Source organism: Aquila chrysaetos, chromosome 20, assembly GCF_900496995.4.
Source record: "Aquila chrysaetos chrysaetos chromosome 20, bAquChr1.4, whole genome shotgun sequence".
In the NCBI taxonomy this organism is placed as follows: Eukaryota; Metazoa; Chordata; class Aves; order Accipitriformes; family Accipitridae; genus Aquila; species Aquila chrysaetos.
Window position 1 is genome coordinate 16,949,243 of NC_044023.1, and position 21,743 is coordinate 16,970,985.

Genomic DNA, 21,743 nt, shown 5'->3' on the forward strand with positions numbered 1-21,743 from the left:
TGTGAGTTGGACTCTTCAGACTCTCTCTGCTTTAATTTGTATGTATTTTATAGTACTAATTTCACTGAAACTCGAGTAAAGCTAAGCCAATCAGATGCTTGCAAGAAATTAGTTATCCAAACTTTGTAATTCATACGCTTTTAACTGTGTTTGTTTAATTATTGAAAATGACAGTTTCTGTTGGAGAACAAAGCAAGTAAAAGAAAAGTGAGTCAAGAGATGGAACACTGCAGTACCATTTCAGAAAATTTAGTACAAGTTACCAAAACTAAGTATATGATCTTAATTTAGCGAAAGACTCAAGAAATCATTATACAAATTCATTTATGATTACATTCTACTTGTCTTTAATTTTCACTGTTCAACATTAACATTAAACATTGTAAATGTATGCAATATTTATATAAAATTAAATAACAATATTGGAAAAATAAATACACTTTTACATAAATACATAAATCCATACTGCTGAAAAGTTTCAGCTAATACTATACTCTTGTTTCAAAAGTGACCAAAAAAATATGGTAGTGACACTCCATCCCAACAGATGAAGTCTGTACAGCTACAGAATGATGTTTGCAACCAATGACAGAGCTAAAGCAAATCCAGGCGATACCACACTAAAGAAAAAAAGTTTGGACGTTACTACCTACAGTAGTAGCACGAGGTAGACATACATGTGGAGTATTTTGCAGGAGGGACATGAAGCCCTGTTGACCCCATAGATAACAATTCAGTCTTCAAACAGCTCTGGGGTCCCCTACATCAGAGCCAAAGGACACCTTGGTAATAAGACTAAAAAAAGAAAAATCAAGTCACTTTGCGGCAACGACTGGGGCTCAGCTCTGCAGCCCCGTCACCCACGGAGGAGATGCCGCAGGCAGGATAGGATGCCCCTGCCCTCTGCCTGTTTGCCCCACATCCCACCCGCCCCCAGGAGACTGAGCAAGGACAACCCACCGAGGTTAATACAACTTAGTAGAGTCAAGGGTATTTTTCCTGGGTGAAAAAAAAAACCACCCAACCCGAAACCAAAATACAGGACTGCACCCTGCATTTCCAACAAAGAGGAGCAGACGCAGCCCTGGAGCCTGTTCCTGAATAGCTGTGAAGAGGCTGAACGCTGAGCGACACCAAAATGCAACACAACTCTGTCCCACCTTGGGTTCTTGCAAATGGTCCAGCACAGGTAACAAAGGTTGGCAGCAACGCCCAGCCGGTAATTCTGCGGGGAAGCCACCGCACGCGTTGCTAGCTCTGCTTAGCTCACCTCGCTCATTTTTAGCACCAACTATATCAGCGTACAAGTGATCCATTAGCACCTCAAATGAAATATTTCATATCACTGTCCCTTGTACTGGTGAAGCACCGTATAAACACCAGTTCAGCAGTTTTATGGCTATTGCATAACTCACTGAGGTATGATAAAAATATTGAGGAGCGTTACTGAAGGCATCCACGTTACTGAAAGCACCCGCAGAAACGCGAGTGCGGTTACGTTTTAGCAAGACGACTTTTCAAACCGTGACAATTAAGGAAGTCCAATACATTACAAACAGGCCTCTTTTTTTCTTTTCCTATAAAGTGCTTTTGAGTCAGATTAATTTTTTTTTTTTTTTAAATCTTCTTCAAATACTTTTAAAACAAAATACACAATAAAGGTTGACATTTGTTTGAAGGCCACTCCAAAACTGGCAGGTCCGTGGTTTCCAGCGCGCCAGAAGCGCCCCAGGCAGCGCTCGCCTTGGCGCGCCAGGGCTCCGCGCCGAGCAGAAGGTGCTGCTCTGGGCAGGGAGGATTTCAAAGCTGCGGGACCCGAAATAGCATCCCAGCCCTGCGGTTCAGGGCTGCTGTGCCCTCACAAGAGCATCTCTGTAGCAGACTCCTCCAGCGGCAAAGGAGCAGCGTAAGGCACCTCTGCTCCAAACACTATTTTGTTATGAGAAAACTCCCAGGGCTTTAAGCCTTCCACCACCTTGCTGATCCCTTACTGACTTAATGATATCTAGAGCGGCAGCTGGAGATCAGGCCAGACAATAACTCTCCAGAACGAGAGAGATGCACGAGAATAGCTTACAGGTGCCTTTGCACAGTACAGCACGCTCTAGTATATATACACAGGAACAGAAATAGAGCACGGGTGTGAATGCACACCTGTTTCTATATAGCTGTGTGTGGGGGCAGGTAGGGACACGCACACACATCTATACACACTTGTACATGCTTGGGAGTTGATGCAATTTAGTACACGTTTTCCCCCGTCATCTTGCTTTTGGCAGAGAACGCACAACTGGTAAGCCAGTAGGTGCACAGTGCAGTATTACCTTTAAGTATCAGAACAATTTAACTTCATGGAAATGTACTGCTTAAATGCCAGGTTTAAATCCATATGCAAAGAACTCAGTCAGAACCAAGACTCATAATGCACAGCGCTCACACAGTGTAATAAAATGGACAAAGGTGGCTACTTAGCAGAAAGTGCCTTTTAAATTAAAGGACTTGAGCTCCCCTAATGTAAGCCCTTCCTGAACAGATGTTATTCTGAATATATTGTCAATAATCCTCATTAAGTGCAGTTTTAAGACACGAAGCATTAGCACCTTGGTTTGAAGCAAATTAAATCTGTTGTTACGGGATATCCACAAAACGGTTCACAAAGAGAAAGAGTTTATGGTCGTACCGAGCTCCAAGGACCAGCGCTCCAGGCAGCATCTCTAGGACAGTCTTGCACATTGCACTGCTCTCTGTCCGGTGGCTTGTCAAGGATTTCACAGCTCAGATCCGTAAACCTTTCTCCATTAGGGCGCTGGCACACCACCAGCCGTGTTCTTGTCCCTGCCCCGCATGGCTTCGTGCACTGGAAGTCAGCAGAGGACAGAGCAATGACCGTCTGGGCAGCGAAAATACTGCCAACCGGTTGCTCGAAGCACTAGCACCTCTCGAGACCCGACGGCTGTTTCTGTTCCCAACCAACCCACTCCGGCCAAATCCCCCCCCAAATGCTGCATGAGCCTCCGATGGGGCATCAGCTCCTTCAGCTTCTCTCTTCCCAAAGCTGTTCATGCTGCTCCACAATGATGTTGCCAGACCCAACGTGATACTGGAGGTTTATGTCTCTAATTGTTCACCTCAGATGAATTTTCAGAAGGGAGCAGTGTTTTTATTAAAGAAAAAGGGCCTTCAGTTAAACTAGACTTCTCTTAAAAAGAAAAAAAAAAAAAAAAAAAAACCACCTCTCGATTTTTGTAGAATTTGCTTTTGCCTGGGAAGAAAATTTTCCCATCACGAACGGAAAGGAAAACACCACCAAGCAGTTGCTAGGGTTCACTCATTTATCAGAGGCTGCCTTACATGCTCCAATCTTTCTAATAAATGCCACCGCCATATCCCCCTCTTCTCCCATTTTTCAGCTACCCGCTAATGAAAGCCTTCCCCTGGGCAGGGAGCCCAGGATGAATGGTGCACTCACCTCTCCCCAGTTGCCATAAGCCCACTGAGGACAGGGGCCAGATTCGCACGATCTCTGCTCCATGGGTTTGCTTTTCTCATCGCAGTTATTTGCGGTGTATCCGTTTTCATCTTGGCACACCACGACCCGCCGCTGGAACCCCCCCGCACACGTGCTAGAGCACTGGAAGACACAATTGCCCGCGGCTTCGTTGAGTCCAGGAATAATTTTGCATTCCCAGCTCCTTCCCAGTGCCTTGAACCGTGGGAATGCACCGCTAGAAATTTAATACAGCTAACAGGCATTATTAACTTCAAACCCCAGCTATTACTAATAGCAGTCCAATGACTTAGGTGCTGACTAAGCAAAGAAAATAAACAAGAGCCTAGTTTTAAGCAGGTGAGTAATCCCACTGCCTTTAATGAATGCAGTGTTTGACATCCCATTTGCGCTTAATTCCCTTTAGGGACTTCCGTGATAAAGCACTGCAAACTGGTTGGGGTGAGAGGAGCTGGCATTAAGGCTCTGCTGTGCTTTGGCAACAGCTCCACACAGCTGTAGATGTCCCGGGAGACGGCCAAGAAGCAGAGGTTGGCCTTTGCCTCATGGAAAATGATGCCATCAGCTTTCTGCCTAGAGAACCTTGGAGGTACGAGGGGTGAGAGGCTGAGAAGTGATGCCTGCGCCCTACTGCAACACTTGCTCGTGTGAACGGACAGCAGGGAGAAGGATCTCTCTTTTCCCTGCATGGTGACTTTAAGAAAAGCCTGGATTAGCCCAGGAAAAAGAAAAAAACACCCAAACCCCAGCAATAAGAAAATCAGGGCACTTACAGCACCCCAGGGGCCAATCCTCCACTGATTGCCTCCCGGTATATGGGCACGGTTTCGGTTTGGGCTGCCTCCAGGGTGCAGTTTCAGGCGATGATCCGGATAGAGGAAAGGGTGGATGGGCCTGCCGTAGTCGTGGCTGTTTGGATGACAAGGAGACATGGAGCAGTCTTGCTCGGTGGCAGGGAGGTCGTCTGGATCGCACTCACTCCTATCCACCAGCTGGTCACTGTAATTGATGCAGATCACTTGTCGCGTTGCCTTACCTTGACCACAAGTCACCGAGCACTGCATTACAGTGGGAAAAGGAGACACAGTCACATTTCCAGCTTTGAAAATCAGACAGACAGCTATTGCTAATAATGAACAGCAGAAAACCTTGAACTCCCCACTTAGAAAAGGGCAAGTGTGACAGATTAACGAAACGCATTTCCAGCAATGAGGTCTATAAGGCTCTTCTGCAAGAGGCAGCGTGATGCTTACAGAGCTCCACTCCAAGGGCTTCCACTGCCCGCACGGCGTCACGGTGCACATTTCTGTGGCTGACGGCTTCGGGAGGTGGAAACAAGCTGACTCGTCGGCCACCGAGCCCTGGTCATCCCGACAGCTGACGTATCTCATCCGGGTACCCTTCCCACACGTTGCAGAACACTAGGGAAGAGCAACAAGCACTCCACTAGAAAGTTTCCTGACATATATTACAAGGCCTTTGGAATGAAAAGTTGGTCAAATGCACTTAAAACTATCATGTAGTCTACTGCAAAATAATCCTGAAAGTATTACGACACACGCTTACCGGTGTCCAGGATCCAAATCTCCACTGTGTCCTGTGAATGCCTGATATGGATCTCTTGGTTTCGGGACTATTTGGATGGGGAGGACATGCTGCTATTTCACAGTCCTGTACACGAAATACATGAGGGAAAAGAGGGAAATAAAGAATTTGCAGATGTTTCAGTTAAACCACCTCCTCTTCAATGTAATTATGAACAACACGCAACGTCCTGAAAATCTGTGACCTGCATGCTTGCATGTTGGCAGGCTTTCTCCTTGCGTCCTCTTGGCAAATCAGCAAAACTTGGTATCGATACCCTGAGGGCTTCATATGCAGAACCCTCAGTGGACTTTTGACTTATGAGGAACTCTACAAAAGGGATTCCCATAACCATGTGCCATCTCCATGCATTAAAACCAGATGTTTGTGAGGCAAAATATGGAAGTTCATTACGAGAGCTCTGGTACGAACACACATCTGCAAAGCAGCAACTTCATCTCCCTTCAAAGCTCGCTTCCTTCAGCACGAGGCCTGCAGCCTACTTCATAAAGGTTACGCTGCTGAGCCGATTGCACCCCTTTGATTCCCTGCAGCTCACCAGACCACCTATATCCACGTGCTGATCTTCACCACACACTAAGCATGCAAGGTTTTGGGGACAGGCATGTCATTCTGCTCAGCCTTGGTACAGTGCCTTAAGGAGGACTCTGGTCCTGTGTGGACCTCCTGGGAGGTCTGGCGACAGAAGTGATGAATAGCCATGACTTTCCTCCATGAGCCTACAAGTAGTCATTGCCAAAAATGAAATTAATACTGATCGTCACTGCGAGGGAAGAGAGCGGCTCTTGACAAATGGCAGAAATGATTTCCGCATTGCTATGATTTTACTTACATTGGAGATGTGCATGCCAAATGACGGCTGATGACAAGCGGGTTTGTTACCCCTTGACTATAGTGCAATTGATCTCCATACATGGGAAAAACAGCCCTTCTCTAAATGTTGTGGCCTTAGTTAAACTCTGTGAAGTCATGCAAGACTGAAGCTGGGCAGGGCATCAGCACTACGACTCTCCTAGATGACAGACAGATGGTAACGTTCTGTTTTATTCAACTCCTTCAGACACCCTGGACACGTCTTCTGCTTGAAATGGGAATTTACACCTTTGCTTCCAAGTACCAGCGAACACAGCATAGAAAGCCTCTTCAGCACATTTGCAAAGGGTGTGCAACATTTCTCAATTTATCCGGCCGGGGGTATGCATCTGGAACTGTAGCTGGCACATACGCGACACTGGCACGTGCAGCAGACAAGAAATGATGGCCCCTAGCTGTCATTTGTACCACACGGCAACGGTCCTGCAGCCAAGGGAGCCCAGACTGCAGCCAGGAACCCCAGACCCCACGCAAGTCTGCTGTGTCCAGACCCCAGCCTCTGAGGCTAGTAAATACTGTGCCATCTTATCCTTCTGGTCTCTGGTTGTCGTACTGTATTCATCTACTGCTGCTTCTTTAGCTCACGAGCTCTTAGAGACCAGCGTTAGCTCTGAATCTGGACAGCCCCTCGCGCATCCCATCCTATGACTAGAGCTCCATGGATAAAAACCATAAGCAAAGGTAATCTTTACCCCACGAAGTCTTGATGCCCTCATAACAGGTCGTCCGTTGCCTTTTTGGCAATCTGCTGCTTCAGAGTGTAAGGTTAACCACATGGAGAGGCTCGGGATGGGAACTCCCGGAATACAGCTTCTCTGTCCCACTTCTACCAAAACAGGGTGCTGTGCTGCACCTTTCCAACAGCCATACAGCAGACCAAGACACTGCATTCAGGGCAAACCTTTGCTGCAGCAAGTCATCCCCTGAAGCTGCAGCCTGGATGCCTCCGTACGCACGCTGGCAAAAGATGGAGATAGGACAGCAGGATTTACCTGGGTATCTGTTGGCCTGGTCGCAGCGTTACACTCGTTATCATCCACCACTGACACGTAGGTGCCCACGACACACTTCACCGCTCTCATCTGGTAGCCTTGGCCACAAGTCATTGTGCACTGGGAGGGGACAGACGGGAAAAAGAAGTGCTGGGTCTGAGTAGCTGCTTCGGTTAGAAAGTATTAATCAGCCCAGCCTGTGTTTAGGCATGTAGCATGAGCAGCAAAAATAAAATCCAGCTTCCCTTCTGGTTTCTCTCCACTTCATGCGTTTCAGCTTTAAATTAGGTCAAAGTTTTAACTCACTGCGCCCACCAGAGCCCTGCACGCTTCACTTGCTTCCTCGGGAATGAAGGTGCGAGCATTTAAATGATTTACTTTGCTGCACACGGTAAATCATAGTCTGGTAGAATCTCCATCAGAGCCGCCTTTAAAACTGGTTGTTCAGCCCCACGGTAGCACAAGCGGCTAATGAATAATTTTGCTGATGGGAAAGAAGTCTGACTGGGACAACTAGTCTGGGTTTGCTGCTGTTTTTTTAAGTCAAGAACTAACAGCTTTGTGGAAAAGGAGATGCCAGAACACTCTGGGAGAAATGAGCAACTTGTGTTTTAACAGGAAAAAAAAAAAACCCTCACCAACCCAGAAACTGGAAAACATTAAAAGCAACAAAAGCTATTCAATGGGAGCAGCTTCTCTGTGAAAATTAGGCCATGCATTTACATGCCTAAATAAGGATTTAGGACCATAACCTTGGAAACCCTTTTTTTGAAAATCGCAGCCAATTTAGTATGACACAGATTAAATTTAGCACAAAGGGCAGGTACTGTTATTGCTGCCCATCCGCTGAACCCAAGCGAACAGAGGGCTGCTTTGGTGCGCAAATCAATTAACACAGTTACGCCACTGAATTTGGATGAAAGGGTAGCGCCCAGCCTTGGCCACCAGCACCCAGGTCCCACCGGCCCGGAGCCCCGTGACGGCTCTGCGGTACCTGGCCCCACGGTCCCACTTGCCACGAAGCACACTCTTGCTGCTGGCACGTCTGCACCGACTCCGGCTTCGTTTCGGGATCGCAAAACCTGTCGTTTAATCGATCTTCTCCAAACTGGCACCAGGTCTGGCGGTGTTTGTGCCCTTTTCCACAGGTGACCAAGCACTGCGAGGAGTAAAGCGCAAGATCAGACGGTGCCGGGGATGCGCTGCCAGCTCAGCACCCGCCCCGGCGCTGAAAAATAAACCTGGAGACCCGCTGCAACCGCTGCTTAAAAACTGGTGCTGATAGGCAGCTCTTTGGCTAACGACAACGTGCTCTGGAAAACACGAGTGTCTCGCAGTGAGACAGGATTGCTCTGAGGAGCTGGTCCAGAGCAGAGGCTGGAGCGAGGAGAGCACAGCCGGGCTGGGACCCTTCAGCAACGGGCAAAGCGAGACCACGAAGGCTCTTGACTTCCAGCAGCTGTGAGACGTAAGGCGAAGTCGCAGCGCTGCCCGACTGGGCTTCAGCTCTGCACAACGGGGTGCCGAAGGCTTGCAAAAAACCCTCCTCGGCTCCGAGCGTGTGCAATAAGGGTCTCGGCTCCCGCGGGCTGCAAATGCCTCTTCCGCTGCCCCGGCATGGCTTGGGCTGCCGGCAGCTCGACCCAGAAGACAGATATTTTGCAGAGAACGATCCCTGTTCCCACTTAATTGCTTTCATCGTTTCCTAAAAGAAAGTGATTCACAGAAACGAGAGCTATTTGGCCACAAAGGCGACAAGCAGCTTTTGAAGACTGTTCTCCAGCATCCTTGGTCCTGCCGCATGGAAAAGCCTATCAAGATACGGTTTTGTTGCAATGCAAAGGACACCAGCAGCAGTGGAAGAGGTAATGGTAATAAACAGCAGAGAGAGGGCTGTGCGAGATATCAGTAGGGTGAAATCCTGCCCTCCAGCAACAGCCAGAGCTATCAGGGCTTGCGAGGACAATCTCAAGGGAAAATGAGGGCAGAAGGTATTCTTCTTCCCAAAGGTGCAGAGGAACCGTGGAAAAACTGGGGAGAAGTTACTGCAGGACTGGAGAGGAACTAACCCCGAGTGGCTTTGCAGGGAGGCAAATGGCCAGTTGACCGGTGGCGACAAGGCCAGTGACCTCGGTGCCTGCGCACGGGCTCAGGGAGACCTTCTGCAAGGTGCCACCACGACCCGGGGCAGAAACAAAACACGAGGGATGAGCAGGGACAGAGATCTCTCTTTGCGGGCACCAGCCCCTCTGGGTGGAGGACCAGCAGGGCGAGCCCACCCTGGTGACCAGCACCTACCTCGGACCAGTCGCCCGTTTTCCACTGGGGGCACAAGAAGTCACTGCATCGCTGGACCGTCAGCTTCTCCTGCTGGCTGCACTTGCTGTCGTCCAGGACGTCGTTGTAGGTGTTCACGCACATGGCTCGCCGCCGCCGCGTGCCCCCGCCGCAGCTCTTGGAGCACTGGGAGGGAGAGACACTGACTGAACACTTTCTGCCCCCCTGTTACAGGCCGAGCGCCCATTTATTGCCTTCTCCTTCTTTGCAGTCAGGACTGCGAAGGGACTACAGAAAACCTCCAGAAGAACAATTTGTACTTTAAGTAACAGGCTGTTACTTTATATATTCCTTTAAAAAGCCAATCTTGCTAAGCTTAATAAAATCTCGCGGCAATGAGTTTCACAAATTCGTTTCGGGTTATAACCCCATTATTACTTTTACAAGCGTTGCCTTTCAGTTCTCCCAAATGGCTGGTGCTCGTTCTCATTTTAGGAGAGATTAATTCCCTCTAACCAGCCAGCTCCCCTTCACCGTGCCCTCCCTGGAAAGCCCCGGGCTCGGCATTCTCTCGGTGCCAGGCCTGCATTCAGGAATTTTCTTGTTCATAGAAAAGCTAAAAAATATAAAGGAAACAAATTTCAGAAGTCCTCTGCTGATGGTAACATGTCCTCCCCAACTCCTGGCAGCGGTGCAGGCTCTGATGGGAGAAGACAGCCAGCAGAGCTTAGCGTAATGAAGACAGGCCTTGGGATGCCTAAAAGCATAAATTAATTGCAGTGGAAAATAAGGACCACCAGGCTGATGTGGACTACCGTGTCCTCCAGGAAAAGCAACGGAAGCAGAATCACTGTGGCCGACTTTTATATATATGCTGTCTGCAAGCTAAACAGACGTATCCCCGTGCAAGGAGGAGACAGCGTTCGCCGTACCACCGAGCATCCCTTACCTCGGTCCAGGCCGAGTACCTCCACCCTCCCACGTTACAGTCTCCGGTGCACTTCTCCCTCGTGCTCGGCTTGGGCTGGCTGCTGCAGAAGCGGTCGTCGACCTTCTCTATCTTCCCCTCCAGCCTGCTGTACTTGGAGCAGTAGATCTCCAGCGTGCGGTACCCCAGCCCACACTGGGCAGTGCACTCGCTCTTCCTCGCGATGTGCCACCTGAGCCGAGGAGAGCAAGCGTCAGCTGGGGGGCTCTGGGACTCTGCCCCTAAGGTGCTCAAGGGTGTTTGACGTAAGCAAGGGATATACGCTCTTGAACTGCGGGTTTTGGCTCTCTGTAATACTTCCCAATGCTTTGTGGCTTCCGAAAATCTGAGGCAATTAACCCTGGCGTTGCTCCTTGCAGGGAAGGAACCGTCACCGCCGTCCCTCTTACAGCCAGCGAAGCCACACCGCAACCCTGCGTGGTGGCAAGGAGGCCGGGGAGTCCACGGCCAAGCAAGGAGCAGCGCTTTGAAGGCTTTCCGCGCCACGTTCCCCTGCAGGAGTGCCACCTTGGCCTCTAAAAACTAAAAGCTGAAAAACACCGCATCGGAAAACGATCCGCACAGGCTTGAGAGGCAGGATGCCTGCAAAACAGTTTCAGCTCTCCGAAGTGCGATGGAATGACACACGAGCGAGCCCCGGAGGTGTCAGCGGGGGTTAGGGATGTTCCCACCCTGCTGCCTCCTTCCCGGGATGGGCAGCAGGGGCTGGTGGCCCTCAAGGACCCCCCTGGGGACAAACCCCTGCTTCGCATGGACCCCAGCCCCAGCTCTGGGCGAGAGATGCTGGACAGGAGGCCTGATCCAGGGAGATGCTGGAGACCCTGGAGCCAAGAGGAGCCGATTGCCCCCCACGCCTCGCAGGGGCGGCTTTTGGGGAAGGAGGCAGCCACGTCCCCTGGAGACCCGTGTGGGGAGCGCAGAGCCCCGCTCCTAAGCCGAGAGAGCGAACTTCAGCACAGCTAGGAGAAGAATAAGATCAAGGGGATTTGGAGTCAATAGCTCCTGAATGGCGGGAGCCCTCACATCCCTGCGGGCTTTTCAAACTCCTGCGTTTGCCCTTCTCAAGTTTCCAACCTGTTGCAATGGCAACAGCTGTTACCTCGACAACCCGACCTACGGCCCCCATACAGCCCCCGGTTTAACACAGCCGGAGGAACCCCTCGGGAAACACGGCCATCTGAATTGCTTCACCAGCAGCCCTTTAATGCCACCATATTTAAGCTCCAGAAAGGAAAACAGATTGCTTTTTAAAGGAAAATGGGTTGTGATGATTTAGGCCGTGCTCCATCAATTCCAGCTCGCCAGGAGTTGTCTGGGGACAGCCCTGAACCCGCTCTACACTTTAAGCCTATTCTTTGCTTTAAGCAAATGATGATAAATCCAAGCCTTAGTTACTCTTTTGCTTTGAGCGTATGTTTTTCCCTCTTTGCAGGCTGTTTGTAGGATGGTGCTGAGCATTTCTGATCCAGGCAGATGCAAATTTCAGGCACTCTATTGCACAGGGAGATTTTTCAACGTTAGGTGAATTTTTTTATAGTTAGCATTAATTTAATCCAACAAAAGAAACGTGAAAACGTAGAAAAGCGCCTCTCAAAACACAGCCCGTCAATGCCAATCCCGCTTGGTCGACAAAGAGGCAACTGCTAATCCTTCTCTTTTTTAAAATCTAATACAGGCTGATGAGAAAAGGAATTACGGTGAGAGGTGAAAGGAAAGAAGAGTAAACAATAAATATAAAATGTAACGTATATACGTGGCTGAGTAGAGTGCACCTTAATTCACATTCTGTGCTACAAGGCTCGGTGATGGGTTCAGGCTGGGGAATTCGATCACATCGCTGGTCCGACACCGTGAGCTGATCCGACTCTCTCGTACACACAGGTTTCCTTTTTCGCTCTCCTACACAGAAAACAACGGCACATTCTTTGAGTCATACAGGAAAGCGATCAAATCAGTTATTTCTCTTACTCCTTTTATAGTAGCAATTAAGAGATGTTTAATTACACTTTTCAATCTCTTTCGGAAACAGGGAGGGGCTTAAGACTCTCTAAAAAGAGCAGAAGGACTTTAACGCAGACGAGGTGGACACAGGCAGAGCCGCAGCACGCCTGCAAGCACGGGCTCTGCTTGTTTCGCAGCATCAGCACTGGCAGGTGGCAAGGATTGGATGCCAGACCCAAAACCAGACACCGATGCCTTTTGCAGCCTTAGGAAATGCCACGGAATCTCTTCTTGAGCTTGAGCTTCCTCACGTGCAAACCAGGTCGCAAGGCTTACCTGGCTCAGAGGGGCTGTAACGGTGCCCTGCTCCGAAACCGAGAAGCAGCAGAGCAGTGCTACACCTTGTACAATGTTATCTACTACCACAGCCCGGGGAAACAATTACACCCATAATGTGAGAATCTCAAAGAAATCAAACGGAGAGGGATTTGACAGCACCACCCAGATCCCAGGCAAATCCAGGACAAAACTAAGCCTTCCCAAGCACCCACCTTGGCAGAGCTTACTGCAGGGCTGCCACGGGCCATATGCATTCCAGTAAAACTGCTGAGGTTTGTCCTCAATGGGGATATTAAACGTGTAACGAACGTCAGGATTGTACAAATTGCCCACTGATAAAACCTGAGAGGAAAAAAGATGAAGCGGAGTAAACGAACAGACTTCGCTGCCCACTGTTTTCAGTCCAGTAATGCTGGGCAGACTTTTCCACACGCACAACATATACTTCACCTGAAGTGTTATTTCTTGCTCAATCCGATCTGTAGAATTAATCCTTTCAATAGTATTATCCGATCCGCTGTATTCGATCACAGCATTCCCAACTTTGATTTCCCTTTTAAACATACTGACGACAAAGTCTCCATTTAATATAAAGTCTCCTTGACTGTTAGATAAGGCTGCATAGGTGCAAAAAACAAGAACTAAAGACGCAGAATTAACTCATATGTACATAATAACGTGGGTCATGCGCTCTCAGTGCTCCTTTTCATTGGGGTGGGAGGAAAAGCCCACTGGCACTCTCAAACAGAAAGGATGTAAAGAGAGCAGCAGAGCTCTTACAAACATCGTGCCTTCTCCTTTTTCCACCGGAGAGCCTCATTAAAAGAAGGCTGAATGCCTGAAGTTGTTGCTAAATAGTTCACCCATAACCCAGGGCAGAGAGATACCCAAGAGGCATGCCGGGCCGGCTGCTGTACGCAGCACACACAGTCTGTATCCCCTCGTATACCGCAGAAATAATCCTGCCCAAATCTTTTTGTGAGCCGTGCGGATAGGGTGGCTTCCCTGTTGTTTCCAGGTGTGTTCTTAGGGTAAATGTATGTACCCTAATTGCCCAAATGTCATTTTCTAGTAGATAATTACAGGGAGCTTGGTCAGTATCTCCCCCTCTCTCTCCCTCCTCCCCCCCCTGCTTTTTATTATTCCAAATCTTAAGGTATGTGAAAGCACTGAAGGCTTAAAGCCTAAATGCTTTATAAAAGGAACAGTTTCCTGAAAACAGCAGTCTGCTGCACAACTTCACACTAATGCGATTATGTAGCTAATTTCCTAAGTTAGTTTCCCCACCATTTCACCCATCACAGCTACATTACTACAAAGCCTCTGTACAGAAAAATCTAAACTTAACACCAAAACACCAAAGGGAAGGTTTTTACACCAAATGAGGAGAGATAAAGAAGCAAAACCCTGCTCGGTAGCAGACAGACATAGACGGAGAAAAACGCACAAGGCAGACGCTATACTCAACCAAATTCCACGCTTTGGAGGCTTTAATGTCATTAGGCAGTAGTAAAACTCATTAAAGGATTCCTTCCCGTTTACTGTATCTCCTACAACAGTAGGTACATGTCTTGGACTTGATGACAACATCAAATTCCTCCTAAATTGTTAAGCAACTACAAGGTTCACAGTACTGAGGGCCCAAGATTTCACACTCAGTGAGCTGCAAAATAAGTGGACGCATGCACACTTCTCATTTGCTTCTAGTCAGGCCTAATGTGAAGAGATGCTTTCCCAGCAATATTAAAGCAACATTAAAGAAGATTTGCCTTCATTGCTTCCCAAGAAGATTAAAGGCCCTCCAAGAAGAGCTGAGAAGTTCTTTGGGGCTCCTTCTGGGGTGAACCAGTTTGAATAGGCACAACGCATTCCTCTCTTTCTAGAAAAGAGGAATAATGAAACATACCTCCCTCCCTCCCCCAGGACAGAAAACTATCACACCTCAGGAAGGTTCTCTTGGTACTGACGTGCATTCGTGCTGCACCATCTCATTTCAGCGCTGTGAATGTGCAGAAACGATGCAACGCGGCTGTAAGTGAACGGCTGCTCGCGTGCAGGGACGGACAGCCTTGCATGACCCCGGTCTGGGAATGAGGACAGGGAGGACCCGCTCAGCTTTTTGCCTGAATGAAGGGTCCAGCCACATGGATGGGATTTCAGAGCGACAGCCAAAGCTGTCAGCATCGCTTCCCTTTGCTGCACGACAGTCTCCTCTACTTGGTTCTCAAGTGAGTTCCTTTACCTTCAATGGGCTAGGAACCACCAGCCTAGTCCCGTTTTTAACATAGCCCAAGTGCTCGCTGTAACTGGACAAGTCCCATATTTTGCAAAAACGCTCAACATACACAGGGATTTTGCGAGATGAAATGAAACGAAATGTCCTGCTCAGAGATGTAAATACGGGACCCCGCGCTACTGGAGCACAGCGGGCAGTGCCAGGCACGGGGCATGCAAAAGAGGAGGAACAGAGCCGGGAGAGCAGCCATCCCCCTGGGACTGCAAGGGGCACAGCCCCAGTCCCTGCTCCATCCGCGGCCCAAAGAGACTCTGAGGGACCCAAACAGGACTTAATGGCAAAACCAGCCTTCAACCGTGTCCTGGTTTTGGCTGGGATAGGGTTAATTTTCTTTCTAGTAGCTGGTATAGTGTTGTTCTGGATTTAGTATGAGAATGATGTTGGTAACACACTGATGTTTTCAGTTGTTGCTAAGTAGTGTTTATACCAAGTCAAGGATTTTTTCAGCTTCTCATGCCCAGCCAGCAAGAAGGCTGGAGGGGCACAAGGAGTCGGGAGGGGGCACAGCCAGGGCAGCTGACCCAAACTGGCCAAAGGGGTGTTCCATACCGCGTGACGTCATGCCCAGTATATAAACTGGGGGGCAGTTGGCTGGGGAGGTGGATTGCTGCTCGGGAACTAACTGGGCATCAGTCAGCAAGTGGTGAGCAATTGCACTGTGCATCACTTGTCAATAATAAAAGAATTGGAATATACAAAACATCTTATTATTTTTGTTATTATCATTATTATTTTCTTCCTTTCTGTCTTATTAAACTGTTCTAATTTCAACCGACGAGTTTTACTTTTTTTCCTGAATTTCTCCCCCATCCCACTGGGTGCAGGGGGAGTGAGCGAGCGGCTGCGTGGTGCCTAGTTGCTGGCTGGGGTTAAACCATGACAGACTGGCAGGCGTAACATCACTCCTAATGTGCGTTTGTGTTATCTCTGCTATTGAACCCAAACAGAACTCTCTATGGGGTGAATTACTGATCAGCATGGTGGAAAAGAGACACATGGCCGTGCTAAAAGCATATGTGCATGCAGCAGACGGGTATAACACCGCACCACAAGCATTTTCATCTGTCTCTAGAAACATACCCACAGATTAGAGAAAACAGTGACTATGAATGTCTGACAGCCAAAGGCCAAGTTATTGTTAGGTTTAAATCAAACCAATGTCTTTGGTGCAGGGTATTTCTTTACAGTTACATATCACTGTCAGACAGGGACAAGAAGGGCTCAGTCTAAGTGAAATCAGAATTATTATTCTGAGAGGAATAGAAAATAACTTCTCTTTGGATTTGCTTGTACACACGTCTTTCAGGGTATGGCATATTTACTCTCCAGCCAAGGAACGGTGACAGCAGAGACGTGTTAAGTTGCGATGAGGAGACTCCAGCAGAACTCAGAAGCCTGTTTGGTTCTCAGCTTTGTGCCTCAGCTCCCACCCACAGCCCAGGCTCGATAGTCCTTCCCAGCCCCAGAGACACTCCAAGGGGGTATTTCTTATAATCTGTGAACCTCCCAAAGTTTGCATCAAGGCAGGCACGAACAAAAAGGAGGAACAAGATAAGGCTGAATGTTTGGTAGACATAGGAGAGAAATTCTCCGTAAGAAAACATCTCCCTTAAATGAACCCTTCATCCTCCCTAGCAGAGAGCAGCCAGTAGATATGTCACCACAACCAGACAATAAAGCAGATTTCTGGACTGAAACAAGGACTGCAACTCACCCAGGTAGTTGTCATCCTCTGGTTTCCCTGAGTAACTGTGCTGACGCACATCAATATTAGTTGCACCAGCTGGGATGCGGACCACAACGTTATAGCCTAGAAAAGATTTAACGGAAAGTCAAGGCTATTACACAGAAATTTCATTTGCTTTTTACGGGGGGAAGGGAAATGAGCAAAATTACCTCACATTACACAAGCCGATACTTTTCATTTAGGGATAGCATAAATAGTTATAAAATGGAATATGCTACAGCTAGAAGGATTTTGCATTTTACATCAGTGTTTTTGTAGATTAAGTTGTGGTAATGGCTTTTATAGACCCACATTTTTCACTATAAAGTTTTTAGCAACAGATTCTTACCATAATGCACCGTGTTAAATGTGCCTGCAACAGTTTTGCATGAAGAATTGTCCCCACCACAAACACCACATTTATCTCTTCTTGCTTTTGAATTCAGCACATGATCGCATCCAGCTTGCTTTAGGAGAAAAATTGAAAAAACTAGATTGAGCAAATACAGACTAGAACAGCATTTACAAACCTCCCAATTAAGGCACACAAAAGCTGTGTATGCAAAAGGCTGCTGTGAGACAAATCGTTTTGCTTCCCCACATTTTTCTGCTGATTTACAGTGTGGCCATCCCACACCATTTTCAAACAAAAGGCTTTTTTTTACAAAGCAAGAATCAGAACTGCCGTTTGCACCAGGCGATGCTTTTGCTAAAGAAAACTTCTTGCATCGATTGTTTCCCATAGAGAAAAGTGTCAAAAATAATTGTGAATGGAAGTATAAAGTGCTCCGGAGTCTGACCGGGAAGAACCAGGGCAGAACGCAGAAGGAAGCATCATTTGGATTCAGGCTCGGACCTCCACAGCCCCCAGTAACTTAGGGCAGACGTACAGACCCCCTCCACGCACGGCTCTTCTGCAAACCTGGAGGTTGGCACAAGCTCCCGACCGGCCGGGGCTCGCGGACGCTGCCGGCAGCCCCCAGGGGAAGAGGGCACGCCGACAACCGCCTGGAGCGAGGTGCAGAAGGACCATCCCGCCAACGCAAAACGGCAATCACCCTCGCTAAAGAGAAGGGAAAAATACTTACCCGGCAAAGGCCCTGCACGCAGATGTCATTTGTGTCGGGGCCGCAGGGCGTCCCGTCGATGACGCGATCCCGCAGCTGGTAATACGCCGTATTTCCCGCCACTCGGCAGAACAACTTGCACCGATCCTTCATCAGGACTGGGCATGGGAGGGAGGAAAACCAGAAGCACGTTTATCTGAATGCCATCACCCCGACGTGGCGATGCAGGAGGCAGGATCCGCATCCGTCCGTCCCCCCCCCGCCCCCCACTTACTGCCGCTGTATTTGGGAACCCAGCGCACGTTGGTGGGCAGCCCGTTGATGTTGAAGTGCTTCCCATCGAAGTCGGCGCACTGCTCATCCCGAAAATCCTTCTTCAGCTTCGAGCACGGTTCGGTATTACAGGATTTAAACTTCATGCGACGACCCACGCAGTATTTCCCACCGTTTTTAGGCCTGCAAAAACAAGAAAGAGAAGCTGGCTGGAATCGAGCTGGAAACGAGATGTAATTGCAGTTCTGCAACCTGTTCAGCACAGTCGGTATTTGCAACACCATTTTGATGGCTCTATCTACATCTATGCATATCTTTTAATTAATATCCCAGGCTGCAGGTGTCTAATAAAAAAGACCATATATGCGATGCTAAAAAGGGATGAAAAAGGGAATATTTGCTCTCTGATGAACGCAGTGGTTGTGAGAGAAGCCAGAGAGGAAGAGCAACTTCTTCCTCCCCACCAGAGGATTTAGTTTCAAGCTGAGGGATCCCATACGGGACCATCCCTCCACAACCCCATCGGTCCTATGGATTTGGTGGCTGAGAGTTTGCATCTGATCTACTGGGTTGCAAATAACTAAACATCACAGCAGAAAGGAGAAAGGGTTTCCCTGCAGAGGCTGAAAGGCCAGGCAGCACTTAGTCCTTCAGGATTTCTAGCCCCAAATGGTAGAAATGGTAATGCTAGACACTTTTAAACAACTTTATCTCCATGTATTCCAGAAAGCACCAAAGACGGCCAATAAATACTTTACCCCCATTTTATAGTAGGATGACTGTGGTATAAACAGGGGACACCGATATCATCCAAGCCACATAAAAGCCATCAGATAAGCCTAGGAGAAATTGTCATTTTGAATTTCCGAACTCCCAGATTCAGGGCTGTAGTCATAAAACTGTTTTTGTCCTCGTATATAGATGGACCCTTTCCCAGGTAACAGCTCACTTTGGGGACCAAAAAGGCCTCTCCCACTGCAGCCGCTGTCAGCAGTGGTGCGGGAGCGAGCATTGGAAGAGTCCAGCTGAAGGCACTTTTCTGGTGAGGACTCATTTTCAGCTATAGTAATGCTGCGAGGAAAAATACCCTTGGGATACAAGCTATCCTATTTATTGTCTATTCAAAGGACATTTCTTCTAGGAACTCAGGTAAGGTTTCATATGCCCATCTATGTGCAGCCTTCTATGTATATAATGAATTATAATAATAAAATAAAAAAGGATGCACCGTGCTTTAAATGTTCCAAACAAACCCCCACCATCTCTGCTGCTCTCTCCTGAAACTTCAAATGAAATTGGGAGGGCATGGTTGAAGCTTCCACAAGCTACCACCATTAACACGCCTAATAAAAACTGCAGTACCACCCAAGCAGCTTTGCTTTTGCCTGATGGTACAGAAGGAAAGATATTGCAGTCTGGATGAAACGTTGCCAGGGTCAACTTGGGCAAAGCTGTAATTATCCAAAAAGGAAAAATTATACCAGTTAAGATGTGCACTCAAGGGAGACGAAGTTAACATGCATCCCAGCCATCAGCATGGGAAAGCCTCCACTGGCTGAGGTTAGCCCCAGCCTCTCCCTTTAACAGAGCATTTCAGAGGAGTCAGCAGAGGGCAAGAGCATCCTGACCGTGCTGTGCCGGGGCACGTGTACAGAGGCAGAGAATGGCCCTCGAAGCTCAGGACGACATCTGTGCCCAGCTCCAGCCTATTCTGCAAAATAACCATTAAACCTACATCTTCGACCCAACCCCTGAACAAAAAAAGTGCCTGCGCCAGCAAGAAGGGCAGGTCAGAAAAGGGACACGCCAGGCGCTGAAGTCCTGGCACCCACACCTCCTGCCTTTCAGGGATTTTCTTCAGGATCGGCTCTGCCTCGCCCCAGGACCCGATGCCCATCGGCACCCCAGGGGTGCTGGCAGAGCCCGTATTCCCTTTGAGCCTCCTCAGGAAGGAAGCCACTTTGCACACTTGGACATCCTCCAAAACGTGAACCAACAAGTGATAAACGGGAACCACCCCTGCCCTTAGCACGGAGGTGCCCACCATAAGCTCTCCACATTGCATGCAGTCAGTGTCTCCTAATGTAACAGAGACAGAAATCCTCTACACGTACAAAGGTCTCTACAGTGAGTCAAACAAGTTCCTACTCCTGAACACATTTTTTTTAGCATCTCGACACATCAACCACCTAGGAAGCCCAGCAGTGCCTTTTCTCCCATAAATAAAAATTCTTCACGCTTACGTTTGAAAACTATTTGTCACTCAAGTAGCAGAGTGAAATAAGTGGGGAGACAGAGGCACAGAGCAGCTTGCACTTGCCGAAAGATTACCTGCAAAGTGGCAAAGGGCAGGCAGACCTCCCACCACCCCATCAGCACCATACTAGGGATGTTCACAGGTCTGGCAGAAGGAGTTACCTCCTCCAGCAGCCGCGGGCGAGATGCAGAGCACCACCAGCTACACACATGGGATTTTTCCTGCCGGCATCCTCTCCTCACCAAGATACACATTGCTGTGGCGCAGACCCCTCAAGTCCTATCCTAAAAGCCGAGGGGTATGATTTGTCTTTAGGCACAGCCCAGAGCAATAGCTGGTAACATCAGCTCTACCTGCTCTGAGGGCAGCTCTCACATGCCATCTGGAAACTAAACATGTGTCGCTCGCAAAGGTTTCTGGCGCTTGCAATTAAGCAAGTACCAGTGATAAAAAGCCCAAACAACCGCACAGCGCCCAGTGCAGATTCCTGTTTACAGACTGATTTTACACCAGTTCCTAGTGGAGCAAGTCTAAACCCGGTTTCTACTGATTTAGTCTATTCTCCACCTTGGTACGACAAACAACTTGAAATAATTTAACTGATTACACTTAGGACTGCTCCAGAGACAACCCAGCGCAGCAGTCCCTGTGGATGCATCCCGGGCTCCTCCTGCCTCGCAGGCACGATGGTGATTCCTGGGGGTTTCCCACCGCCGGAGCCCATCCCGTGGACTATTCCCACGCAGGCACGTTATCTACCTCCAGCTACAAAGGGACATCTCGACCATGTACCTACACAGCACGTGGGGAAACTTCTTAGCTGTGGCAGCAGCACACTGCAGATCTCGGTGAGTCCGAAGTATTCATGGGGGAGTTAACAGGATTCATCGTTTTCATTTCAAAAGCATTTACACCGCAGCAGGACTGTTGTGGTTTGACAAAGGCTCTAAATTATGCAAACCTCTAACAGGGCATTTCTTTAAAAAAAATTGCAATTACAACATTTTTATGGTAACCACATTGCTTCCAATATAAATCAATTTAATTAAAATAAGACTTCTAAATATTAAGTTAGTTAAGAAGAACATGCAGGAGCCTTTTTTTATTTTTAAAGGGTACGTCTAACAAAATTCAAAGATCCCAAGCTACCGTATAGTTTCCTTTTCTCTAGACATGACCCGTGAGATTGAAACAATATTGAACACATGGACGCACCACAAACTGAAGGATGCTAAAACTTGCCATCGTGTTGCAAACTGTCAGCTTCGTAACTGTGGCAGTAAATCTCCCCGCAGCCAGTGTTTGGGGCTGAAGCACACTCACGCTTCTGACATTTCAAAACAGCCCCAAACCACCCTGACAGTTTTAGGGTGTTTTTAAACCAGCATTGCTTTTCACAGAGTCTGAGTAAACAGAAAGAGCTGACCCTGAAAAATAAGTCGGCCTCATATAACATCGATTTTCAGTGTCACAAAGAAATACGGGATACTTCCCACTATGTAATATTTTTATGGATAATCATCAACAATGTACCACAGAGACAGAAGGGAAAGCAGCGCTTGCATAGGACCCCCCTTGTTCTGCCTCAGTTTCCCTTCTCT

General features: G+C 48.3%; 1 protein-coding gene across 4 annotated transcripts in view; it reads right to left on the reverse strand.

The window, feature by feature from the left end:
- ADAMTS9 (ADAM metallopeptidase with thrombospondin type 1 motif 9) overlaps window positions 1-21,743 on the reverse strand; it is an 87,198-nt gene that overhangs the window by 36,490 nt on the left and 28,965 nt on the right. For all 4 annotated transcript variants that reach the window (XR_003927700.1, XM_030043758.1, XM_030043759.1 and 1 more), the window contains 16 exons: window positions 17,887-18,068; window positions 17,634-17,770; window positions 16,895-17,012; window positions 16,534-16,629; window positions 12,974-13,140; window positions 12,736-12,865; window positions 12,016-12,142; window positions 10,205-10,415; window positions 9,277-9,441; window positions 7,973-8,137; window positions 6,979-7,098; window positions 5,075-5,179; window positions 4,762-4,929; window positions 4,282-4,566; window positions 3,470-3,631; window positions 2,681-2,857 (listed from right to left, as the gene is read on the reverse strand). Coding sequence is in view for 3 of the 4 variants with exons in the window: in XM_030043758.1 (XP_029899618.1) it covers window positions 2,681-2,857; window positions 3,470-3,631; window positions 4,282-4,566; window positions 4,762-4,929; window positions 5,075-5,179; window positions 6,979-7,098; window positions 7,973-8,137; window positions 9,277-9,441; window positions 10,205-10,415; window positions 12,016-12,142; window positions 12,736-12,865; window positions 12,974-13,140; window positions 16,534-16,629; window positions 16,895-17,012; window positions 17,634-17,770; window positions 17,887-18,068 (2,515 nt within the window). In the remaining variant the exon portion in view is untranslated. The remainder of the gene's footprint in view (window positions 1-2,680; window positions 2,858-3,469; window positions 3,632-4,281; window positions 4,567-4,761; window positions 4,930-5,074; window positions 5,180-6,978; window positions 7,099-7,972; window positions 8,138-9,276; window positions 9,442-10,204; window positions 10,416-12,015; window positions 12,143-12,735; window positions 12,866-12,973; window positions 13,141-16,533; window positions 16,630-16,894; window positions 17,013-17,633; window positions 17,771-17,886; window positions 18,069-21,743) is intronic.